The sequence below is a fragment of the Pteropus vampyrus genome, unplaced genomic scaffold (assembly GCF_000151845.1).
Source record: "Pteropus vampyrus isolate Shadow unplaced genomic scaffold, Pvam_2.0 Scaffold55, whole genome shotgun sequence".
Taxonomy (NCBI): Eukaryota; Metazoa; Chordata; class Mammalia; order Chiroptera; family Pteropodidae; genus Pteropus; species Pteropus vampyrus.
The window spans coordinates 4,593,737-4,605,819 of NW_011888836.1; the positions used below are offsets into that span (position 1 = coordinate 4,593,737).

At 40.2% G+C, this 12,083-nt stretch overlaps 1 protein-coding gene across 1 annotated transcript in view; it reads left to right on the forward strand.

The window, feature by feature from the left end:
- NPC1 (NPC intracellular cholesterol transporter 1) overlaps positions 1-12,083 on the forward strand; it is a 47,756-nt gene that overhangs the window by 21,999 nt on the left and 13,674 nt on the right. The window contains exons 7-13 of the mRNA XM_023530841.1: positions 1,079-1,152; positions 1,675-2,045; positions 3,110-3,336; positions 5,887-5,987; positions 8,200-8,302; positions 10,667-10,856; positions 11,296-11,478. Of these exons, the coding sequence (XP_023386609.1) occupies positions 1,079-1,152; positions 1,675-2,045; positions 3,110-3,336; positions 5,887-5,987; positions 8,200-8,302; positions 10,667-10,856; positions 11,296-11,478 (1,249 nt within the window). The remainder of the gene's footprint in view (positions 1-1,078; positions 1,153-1,674; positions 2,046-3,109; positions 3,337-5,886; positions 5,988-8,199; positions 8,303-10,666; positions 10,857-11,295; positions 11,479-12,083) is intronic.

Sequence of the window (12,083 nt, forward strand, 5' to 3'; positions counted from 1 at the left end):
TTCTCATGATTAGATTGAGGTTATGTGTTTTGACAAGAATATCACGGAAGTATTGTTATGTCTTTCTCAGTATATCCTTTTGGGGCTCATGATGTCAATATGTCTCAATTCTGGTGATACTAACCTTCATCACTTGGTTAAAATGTTGTCTTCCAGAGTTCTCCACTGTAAAGTTATTGTTTGTATGTTGTTGATAAATATCTTAGAGGAGATACATTGAGACTATGCTAATACTTTGTTTCTCCTTTAATTGTCACCTATTGATTTTAGCATCCATCAGTGAGTCTTGCCTGCAACACCTAACTACTGTGGTGTTTGCCTAATGGTGATTTTGTATTTCCCTCATTCCTTGTACATTTGTAATTGTAATTGGATTTATTCTGTACAGAAAGCTATCCTTTATCCTTCACTTATCTATTCAATTATTTATGTCATGGACTTTTTTTTTTTTAATTCTGTGGATTATATCCCATACCATCATTTATTTTGTTGCTCAGATTTTTCCAGTTTTGACCATTGAGAACACTATCAAATTGCTCTCGGTTTAATGTTTTTTTCTTTGTTTCTTTTTTCTTTCTTTCTTTTTTTTTTTTTTTTTTTAACTATAACATTCATCCCCCCTTTTCTCAAACCTGTTCTTATTTTCTGGTATCACAAGATATTTTAGGCTCATCTTGTATTTTCCCTGCCCCAGCCCTCGAGTCAACCTCCTTTGCAAGGTACCCTGGTTCCTTATGGAGAATGATGTTTAAAAACCCAGATCTAGGCACTAGGTATGCTTATTATTGTTACTGTGACTCAGTGTTTACTGCGTTTTTAAAGGCCCTACAAGTTTTAAATATGAATGAGGGCTACAAGGTGAAATTATCCTTATTAATTTGTTGTCTTTTTTAATACCTTAAATTTTCTCCCAAGAGTAGTGAGCAGAGGGACCTAGAGCAAGGGAACTTAGGAGGGGGAAAAAGGGTGATAATTAGAAAGGATGAGGAAGTACGTTTTTAATGGGATTATGGGAATATCAAAAGAATGGCCTTATGTTGGTGTCCACGGATACTACTTACACACTTTTATTTTTCAGGAAACGGTATTTTGTCTCCGAGTACACCCCCATTGATAGCAATATAGCTTTCTCTGTCAATGCCAGAGACAAAGGTAGGCATATTTGTACTTAAATAGGATTATATTGGCAGGAGTGTTCATTCCTCAACAAACATTTATGTACCTGTTCTGAGGACACAGCTGTGATCAAGAGAGATGGGTCCTTGTCTTTATGGCACTAACAATCTAGTCAGCGTGGCAGATCAGAACTAAGTAATTCATAGCAATAGAATTAATGATGGATTGGGATAAGAGCTGTGGAGGCACTAACATAGCAGGCTGACAGCAGGAGTAGCAGGAAAGGTTGAAGGGAACTGCTTTGGACAGAGTGCTCAGAGAACTTCGCCTTTCGGAGGCTTGTGTGTGAGCATCAGTCCTCTGTGGGGTGGGGATGGTGGTCATTATGGGCAGGCAAGAAGGGTGGCTTCCAGAGCAGATAGGTAGCCGAGGGCGAGGGGATGTCGTGCAGGATGGATTCCTACCACGTGCAGTAGCAGCTAATGCTTTCCCTGTTCCAACTTTCAGGAATGGCTCGGCTCTTAACCTCCACCCTCTCTCCCTCTCCCACTCTTCCAGGGGAGGCATCCTGCTGCGACCCACTCGGTGCAGCATTTGAGGGCTGTTTGAGGCGGCTCTTCACACAGTGGGGCTCTTTCTGTGTCCGAAACCCTGGCTGCGTTATTTTCTTCTCCCTGGTCTTTATCGCCACATGTTCTTCGGGCCTGGTGTTTGTCCAGGTCACAACCAATCCAGTTCACCTCTGGTCAGCCCCCAGCAGCCAGGCGCGCCTAGAAAAAGAGTACTTTGATACCCACTTTGGGCCTTTCTTTCGCACGGAGCAGCTCATCATCCGGGCCCCCCACACCGCCACACACACTTACCAGCCATACCCCACAGAGACCGATGTGCCCTTTGGACCTCCACTGGACATAGAAATTTTGCACCAGGTAATCTGCTCTTTGCAGAAATCAATTCCAGGGAACCCGGTGATTTTCTGGTTTCTACATGTTGACCACTTCCACTAAATGTAGGTTTGGGGCTGAATGTAGTAGTATATTTGGAAACTCTTAATGGTAAAAGTAAAGTGAATTTTCAAGAAAGTGAATGATAGGTGTTGAATTTAATGAAAAATTTGCTATAGACCACTTTTGTATTTGCTGCGTATAGTAGGTCTTGCTTCTTCGTTGAAATTGATAAGCGCTTCTCTGCTGAAGCAGAATGCATTCATGATTAACCTTAGGAACCCATGATTTTTTTTTTCCCTTGGTAATTGAAAAGTAATATACTTGACCCCAAAGAACTGAAGCCTCTTGTGCCATTCCGGGCACCTAGGAAGGAGCTACTGGGTCATTTCTGATCCTACCTGCAGAAGTGAAGTTATCATTTGCCTGCATTTGGTGAGAGACACATTTGGGATAAGATCCATCTCATTCTCTTACACAGGCCTTTAAAGCATTCCATTCTCCCCAGTCACACTTGCCCTGGAGAACTGCATCTGTCTGTAACTTTTCCCCAATTTGTTGCAGAATATGTAACAGCGATTATTTACCTCCAAGAGTATATTCTTGTTAGAAAATATGAGAGTATACATAAATGATCATAGTACAGAGCAAGGCAAGTGGTAGTTGTTGTTGAGGGGGAGTGTCAGAGAGACCAGGCTAATTGCCCCAGTCTCGCCTCTGTAGCCCTGCTGGTCACTGCTGGGGAAAAGTGGCAAGGAAGACGTTCATGTATCCTGCGCCAAGATCTGGCCTGGTAATGGTGTCACCTCCCCAGCTCTGTGGACTCCTCAAAGCAGGGTCTTCATCTCAGTTTACTGTCCTCTAAGACTGGGCCTTTGGTGTCATCAGATACTTTGCCATAGTGTGCCTTAGTCCAAGACCCTGTCTTAGGAAGGATTTTTCCCAAATACTCTTTATCTTCTGACCCCCAAAGGCAATAATGGTGAGTCATAATCTGAGAGAAATCCGATATGTTTCTGGATTAGTTGATTTTTCATATCTTCTTTCAGGTTCTTGACTTACAAACAGCCATCGAAAACATTAGTGTGTCTTATAACAACGAGACCGTGTCACTTCAAGACATCTGCTTGGCCCCTCTATCACCATATAACAAGAACTGTACCATTATGAGTGTGTTGAATTACTTCCAGAACAGTCACTCGACGCTGGACCACAAAATAGGGGATGACTTCTATGTGTATGCGGATTACCACACGCACTTTCTTTACTGTGTACGGTACGTGGCAGGACAGTCACTCATTCACCCCACCAGTATTTGAGTACTGGCTGTTGCTACACGCCATTGTAAATACTAGAGACCCAGCAGTGAACAAACAGAGCAGGACCCTTTCCTGCGAAGCTTACGTTCTAATGGAGAGACAGACAATGAACAAATAGATACATGCTCTAATGCCAGGTAGAGATGGGCGCTGTGGAGAAAATAAAGCTGGGCGAGGAGATGGAGGGCAGTGGGATATACTGCTCTAGTGGAGAGAAGAGCTGTTCAAAGGGAACGAAAGGAGGAAGCGTATGAATATCAGAGGGAAAAGTGTTCCAAGTAGAAGAGTAGCAAGAGCAGTGGCCCTGGGGTTGAACTTTCGTGGTATGTAATCAAGGAACAGCAGGCGCCTCTCAGCCCTTAACTTGTGCCTGGATTGATGGCGTGTAGTTTCATCTACCACACCACCCCCTAAGTTTTCTTGAGATGGCTTCTTAAAAAATAAATACCTCTAGTGCTTTTTCTTATCTTTCAAATACAAATGTACATCGTGACTTTGGTCGCTTTTAAAACGTGCCGCGTTCCCCCGGGGAGTGGGGAGCAGAATTGGCGTGCAGGTTTACACTCAGCACTGAAGCTGCTTCCTGAAGGCAGCACACCCAGTGAGGCAGGGTGTGTTTGTAGTCCAATTAGTCACAGAGGAGCTGTGCTTGGTGGCCTGTGAAGTGATCTTTAGGCTCGTCTCCACAACAGGAAGAGCAGCTTACGCTGAATGAACCTGCCGTCCCTGAATGCCCTGCCCTTTGCCCTGACCTGGAGATTTGTTCAGCCAGTCAAACAAGCACCAGGGCTGTTTCTTCATCGTGGAAAATTATTCCTTGTCACTTTTGAGTACACTGCTCAACTAACCACATCCCAAGTGTGTCAAGCACACTGACTTCTTGTCTGGTTTGGTGACTTTAAGTTCTATCTGTTCTTGGTATTAGAATATGATGCTTTAGATGATTAGACTGTGTTTACTCTATTTCAAGAAGATCACCTCTAAAAACATCAGCTCTGCCCATAAAACAATAAGTATGTGCCCATATACCCTAAACCAGCATTCTCCACAGAGCAGATGGTACAGGAGAGCCATGGACAGTTTGAAAAAACATTTACATAATTTTTATATTTAAAGAAAAAAACTACCTTCTGTTGTACAAAAGAAAAGTCGACAGAATTTTTTGTTGGAGGAAGACGCATGAGACTTGTGTTTTATCCAAGTGGGGCGTGGTTCAGAGAGGTCTGGGAATGCTGCTGTCAGAAACTCCTGTCCCACATGGCAAGGATCTGTGCTTGGTGTGTGGTCACACTTGTGTGTCTCCAGCGCTCACTCCTTCCTTACCTTCCATCTTTTCCTGGGCTTTTTCCCCCAGAGGTCCTGCCAGAATGGCAAATCGACCTGCCCAGACCTACTTCTTTCCCCATATTCCCTGTATCATGTAACGGCATCAACATTACCAGGTATTCAAACTTGAGCCTGTATCCCTGAATTCTCCTTCATGTATTTTTTGTGGATTTTAACCTCTGGGCGAGCTTGCAAATCTGTGATGTGGCAGTAGAGTCTCGTGTGTGGGATGCAGCGACCAGCTTCTGGCCACAGCCCTGCAGCCTCTGCCCTGAACAGGTGCCTCACCCCATTCGCCCCTAGGACTCCGAAGGGCAGTGGTTCAGATTACATTTGAGAACCTCCCTCAGTGCCCTGCAGACTTCTGGCTCATGATCTGTCCGGAAATGCTGGTTCCATCTCCACTGATTATCTGTCTTCACTGCACTCCTGGTTGTCCCTTGTCTGGGCCATTGCGCAAATCTCCTGACTGTTCACCCTGCTTCCCCTTTCTTTCCCACTCACAGACTTTCTTCCACTTTGCCACCTGAGTTATCTTTGTAAAATAGCTCATGACCCCTTTCCCCCAAATGTCTGGTCCTTCCCCCGTACCTATAGGATAAAAATTCAAACTACTTAGCATGGCACTTAATCCTTTCTTCCATCATCCGTCACCCTTTCCGGCCCCATCCCCTCCCTCAAAAGTCCCTGCTTCATGGTACCCCATGCTTTAGAATCAGGACTTCTCGTTCCTCAAACCGCCATCCTCTTACTCTCTCCTCTCTCACATGCCTCTTCTCCCACAGTTGTAGTTGCATGGAACAGCTTCGCTTCCTCCCTTTCAGCTGAATTCTCCCTCGGCCTTACACACCTGGTTCAGGTCTCCTTCTGGTGACAGTTTTCCCCTGTATTAGCTGCTCCATCCTTTGTGCCCCCGGCACCATGTGATATGCATCACCTCCTGATGTATTTGCCTGCCTCTCACTCAGGGATTCTGAGCTCCTAAAGGCAAGTGCTGAGCTCTATTATTCACCTAGGGAACTTCCAGGCCCACATTGTGCTTAGAATGTGTAAATATTTTCTTGAATAAAGGAATGAAAAATAGGATAGCCTGAATAACTGTTAGTCATATAAAAGTTTAGGTCTCTGTGATGTCTTGAGGCTTATTCTAATTGCAAGCTGTTTTCTAAACTTCTTGGCAGGGCTCCTGCCTCTCTGAATGATACCAGTTTGCTCCATGATCCTTGCCTGGGGACATTTGGTGGACCAGTATTCCCATGGCTCGTGTTAGGGGGCTATGATGGTAAGTAAGAGAAGCTTTTGCTTTTCCTATTAAATAAAGTAGCCTTGGTTTTGTCATTAACAATTAAGTGGGGATTATGGAGTTTTCATAAATTGAGCAGTCTTATTAATTTCCTGTCTCTTAAATCCAAAATGTATCTCCTTTGGTTTTAGATTTGGGGTTTTTCTGAATTTAAAAGAAATGGACAGTATTAGCTGTTTTTAGGTTACACATTAGGAAGCTGTCGAAAGGTAAGGACATTTCCCCAGAATAGTGTAGTCATGCCTATTCATGTACTATGTTGTTAAGCTTTGAGGGGTTCTTGGAACCCTGAAAGTTCATCTGTGGAACCCCTAGAGGGAGTCCATGGACCTCAAGTTCAGAACATCTGTAATGGAGAAAAGATACAGTGTGAAATATGCGAAAAAAGGAAGTTGATGAATTTTTTTTTTTCTTCTAACCCAATTGATTAAGAATTCAGACACTTTTGTGGTGAGAGGAATAGTTGGTTTGCTCTCTGCTGATCCCTGTACCACTTTGGAACAAATTGTACTGGGTATGATAGGGTAATAATTCATGTGACAGCCTTGGCATCTGAAGCCTAATTACAGGCGGCTCAGCAGGTTTTTCTCCACCCTAATGAAGAGGCCAAATAGATATTTTTCTCATCCAGTGGGAGGGGAGAAGTTGGGATGTATATTTAAGTTTTACTCTGCCTCATATAATAAATTGCCATTTCTAATTGTTGGGGAAAAGATGGTGTTACTAACTGGCTAGTCATAGCCATCAAAATTAAACTTGGTCTCTACCTTATTCCTTCCACCAAAATAAATTCCAGATGGACCAAAAATTGAAGTGTGAGAAGTGAAACTATTAAAGGACTAGAAGAAAATACAGGAAGAATTTTTTTTTAAATAATTTTAAATGGAAAAGGCATTTCTAAACAAGACACAAAACCCAGAAGCCACAAAGGGAAATACTGATGAATTTGACTATGTGAGAATTTTAAATTCTGTGTAGAGAATAAACATTATAACGTTTAAAAAAAAAAAAGAAAACAAACTGGACAAAAATTAGTATACATAACAGCATTTCCTTAATACATAAAGAGCTCTTGTGAAAAACAGAAAAGGTCAACAACCCAAAAGGAAGATGAGTGAAGCCTTGTGAAAGTCAACAAAAGAAGAACTACAAATAACTTTTAATTATGTAGGAAAAATGCTCAACCTCACTTCTAATTAGTGAAATGCATCTCACGTCAATCTTTCTGCCTAACAGATTGGCAGAGATCTAAAAGTTTGATAAAGCCCAGTGTGGGTGAAAATATGGGAAAACTGCTGTGTTGATGGAAGGGTAAATTGCTAACTAGAACATAAGCTCCAAGAAGGCAGAAGTTTTTCTTTTGTTCACTGATGTATCCATAGTACCTAAAATCCTCACACAGAAGTAGGTCTCAGTAAAAGTTTTGCTGAGTAAATAAAGGAATGAAAAATAGGATGGCCTCTTTGGAGGGCAATTTGGGAGAATCTATCGAAATTAAAAATGTACATAGTTTTTGATTCAGTGATTGTATTGTAAGAATTGATTCTACAGATACGTATTTTACACATTAAAAACATTAGGTTATTCTTTATAGTATTTTGTTTACAATTTAAAAAATTGCAAAAATATCCATCAATGGGATATTCGTTAAATTATACTAGAAAGTATAAAGCAGAAAAAAGAATAAAGAAGTTCTTTACGTACTAAAATGGAGCAGTCTCAAGATATAAATTTAAAAGCATAATGTGCAGAATAGTACATTACTATTTGTATAAATAGAAAGAGGGTGAAAATATATGTGTTTGCTTGTGCATGTGGAGTATCTCTGGAAAATCACAGGATGAGGAGGGGAAGGAAAGCTAAGAATAGAAAAGGGGACTAAAGAAGGGGAGGGACTTTGAACACCTTTCTGCTTTGTTTCAGATTTTACCATGCACGTGTTACGTAATGAAAACAGTACTCTTCCTGAATGATAATTTGTGCCTACTTCAGATAGAGCATCCTTTTTATGCGTTAACTAAACTACATAGATACTGTTTAAGTGAACTTTTTTGTTGTTTTTATAGCACAGAGATATATAGTCTGTAGCCCTAGTGAGAAATCAGAGCCCTAGCTATCTTGTGATTTTCCCCTTGTTTTTATCTAATTTCCTGCATGCTTATAATCGTTGACATCATATTTTTCTTTCCAGATCAAAACTACAGTAATGCCACAGCCCTTGTGATTACCTTTCTTGTCAATAATTATTATAATAATACCGAGAAGCTCCAGAGGGCCCAGGCCTGGGAACGAGAGTGAGTTGCTCACAGGGTCTCAACAACCTGTCTTTATTTTGTGGGAAACTGGACACTAGCAGAGAGTGCTTAAACTTCATTACACACAGCTAAATTGACCAACACAGATCAAAGTTATGGCTTTTTCACTCGGTACTAGTGGTGCTAAGAAAAAAATCTGTAAATTCACTTGTAAACATTGAACAGATATCCCTGCACAAGAATACAAAAGCATATACGCAGAAGTATTCCTTGCATCATTTTCTAACAGTAAAAACCGGAAGCCAGATGAATGTGCATTAGTAAAGGATAAGTACAGTGGAAAATTGCACAGTCATTTAAAGATAGATAAATAAATGGTTCAAGATGTAAATAAAAACTGCAGTCTGCATGGTGTAGTAAATATATGCTATACATGCTGTCCATGCCTAGAAAAAATATCAAGCAAATGATCCAGGAAATTATTAACTGTTTGCAACCTCTAGAGAATGGGGAGAGGACAGGGGCCTTTGACTTTTTACTTTATAATGTATTTGCAGTACATTTAAAAAAAAAAAAAAAACAGCTTTATCAAGATATAAATCATATACCATACATGTCACTTAAAGTGCACAATTCAGTAGCTTTTAGTGTATTCGCAGATGTGTGCACCCATCCTCAATTTTACAACATTTTCTTTACCTCAGAAAGCAACCCCATATCCTTTAGCTATCACCCCCCTATCCTCTCGTCTTCCCACCTCCCGTCCCCACACAACCGCTAATCTGTTTTCAGTCTCCATACATTTTCTGGACTTTTTTTTTATATGAACGGAATCATACCTGTGGACGTTCGTGTCTGGCATCTTTCTCTTAGCATAACGTTCTCAGCGTTCATCCAAGTTGTGGCATTTCTCAGTCCTTCATTCCTCTTTATGGCTGAGTAATGTTCCATGCAGTGGATATACCACATTTTGTTTATCCATCAGTTCATGCACATTTGGGTTGTTTCTACCTTTTGACTGTTATAAATGATGCTGCTATAGACATTCATATACAAGTTTTTGTGTGAACTTACGTGATTTATTTATCTTGGGATGAGAATGGCTGGGTAGTATGGTAGCTTTTTGAGGAGCTGCCAGATTGTTTTCCAAAGCCAGCTGCACCACTTTACATTCCCACCAGCAGTGTATGAAGGTTTCAAATTCTCTACATCTTTTCCAACACTTGTTGTTATCTGACTTTTTGATTCTACTTATCCTTGCAGGTGTAAAGTGGTATCTCATTGCAGTTTTGATATGCATTTCCCTGATGGCTAATGATTTCAAGCATCTCTTCTTGTGCTAATTGGCCATTTGTGTAACTTCCTCAGAGAAATGTTCGTTCATATCCTTTATCTATATTTAAGTGGCTTATTTTTATTTTGATTATTGAAGTATAAGAATTCTTACATATTCTACAAGTCTCTCATATGATTTCCAAGTATTTTCTCCCATTCTTTAGTTTTGTTGTTGTTGTTTTGTTTACTTTTTTGGTAGTGTCCTCCGAAACAGAAAAGTTTTTAATTTTGACAATGTCCAGTTTATTTTTTGTTGCTCTTACTTTTGGTGTCATAGTTAAGAAATCATTGCCTAATCCAAAATCATGGATATTTATTCCTAATTGTTTTTCTGAGGGCTTTATCGTTTTAGCTCTTACACTTTGGTCTTTGATCCATTTGAGTTCATTTTCGTACATGATGTGAGATAGAGAAACGTTCAGCATTCTTTTGCATGTGGCTATCCAGTTGTCCCAGACCATTTGTTGGAAAGATTATTCTTTACCCCATTTGATAGTCTTGAAAATTAGGTGACCACAGATATATAGTTAATTTCTGAACTCTTAATTCTATTCCTTTGGTCTATATGTTTGTCCTTGTGCCCGTGTCACACTGTCTTGATTACTGTTGTATTGTCGTATGAAATCTGGACATGTGAATCCTTCTACTTTGTTCTTGCAAAAGGTTTTGGCTATTCTAGGCCGCTTCCAATGCCATGCGAATTTTAGAATCCACTTATCTTTCTGCAAAGATTCAGTTGGGAGTCTGATAAGGGTTGCATTGAATCTATAGATGAACTTTTAAATTTTATTCCATGAGCATATATCTTTATTATACAGTATTTATTTAGAAATCTTTTTTAATAAAAAAGAATGAAACCATGAACCAATTTTTAAATTTGTTCTAAATCTATTTAATTGGTAGAAAATTCAGCATGTCTGGAACTGTCTTAACTTCTAGTCTGCAGTGTAGAAGATCTTAATGCAAGATAAAGGTTAAGTGTGGCTTTTGTGTCATAGAAGTTGAGAAGAAGGTTCTCATTTAGCTGTCACTAAATTGTAACTAAAAATATAAAAATTTCCTTTTTAGATTTATTAATTTCGTGAAAAACTACAAGAATCCAAATCTGACCATTTCTTTCACTGCTGAACGAAGCATTGAAGATGAACTAAATCGTGAAAGTAACAGTGATATCTTCACTGTTGTAATCAGCTATGCCGTCATGTTTCTGTATATTTCCATAGCCTTGGGGCACATCAAAAGCTGTAGCAGGCTTTTGGTAAGTGATGTATGTGTGTTTACTTTGTGTGTCTGTGTGTTAGAAATGACAGTGTACAGCACGATGTCATAGTTTTGCCTCCACTTAATCTTAATACATTATGTCCAAAATTCCTCTGTGTTTTAGTTGTGTATAACATTTTCTGTTCCCTGCATCTGTTTTCTTTAGTTCCAACTTTTTGGTTTATGTTCAACTTAAATTTATTTCACATAGTCCAGTTTGTTCTCATTTGTCCATCTCATCACCTAAGAATGGAGGCTCAGAAAATACATTGCTAGGGAAAACCTAGACAGTTTTTCATATCTTCTCTCAAACTGAGAATTGTACTTTTAACTCTAGATTGGCTGTACCTGTGTAAAGAGATAGAAATGAGGATCTTTTAGTAATAGATAGGATAGAAAACAATATCTGACGACTGTGTCTTTGTTGCATCTCTCAGGTAGATTCTAAAATCTCCCTTGGCATCACGGGTATCTTCATCGTGTTGAGCTCGGTGGCGTGCTCGTTGGGCATCTTCAGCTACATCGGGATCCCCCTCACCCTCATTGTGATTGAAGTCATCCCGTTCCTGGTGCTGGCCATTGGGGTGGACAACATCTTCATTCTGGTCCAGACCTACCAGGTACATTTTCACAGTCTCACAGAGCTTGGCGGCGGACCGAGTACCATGTTCCATTAATGTTGTTTGGCTCCATGTGGAGTATTTGTGAGTGTGGGCAATGAGGATGCTTCGTTTCTTTTCCTGTGTGTTGCTTATTAGTGTCCATCACTTGTTCTGTACATTTTGGAACCAAGAAGTTCACCCTCTTTTTGGTTGATGGAATAGATATAAAGTGAGAATTTGGTTTTAAACGTGTGCAACATATGTGCAAAAAGGGCTAACACGCTTGTGGAAAATATTTCTTCACATAGTTTAGAAGATTGAAAGATTTGTCAAAGGTGTCACTAAAAAGACAAAAGGTCAACACAGGACCTGCTGGTGCAGAAGATGGTCTCCATCAGTTACTCTCACATGGTCCCCTTACCTGCGTGGAGACTCAGTGGCATGTCACTGCCACCTGCAGCCTGCCACCTGCAGCCTGCATTCTATGTGTTTTCCTGATAATAGGATCCAGTCTTTCCTTGAGCCTCTAATCTATTACCTAGCTCAGAAGTCAGAAATACTCAGAATAAATTAACATGAGAAGTTGTGGGTCCCCCACCAGAGTTTACATACAATAAGTAGAT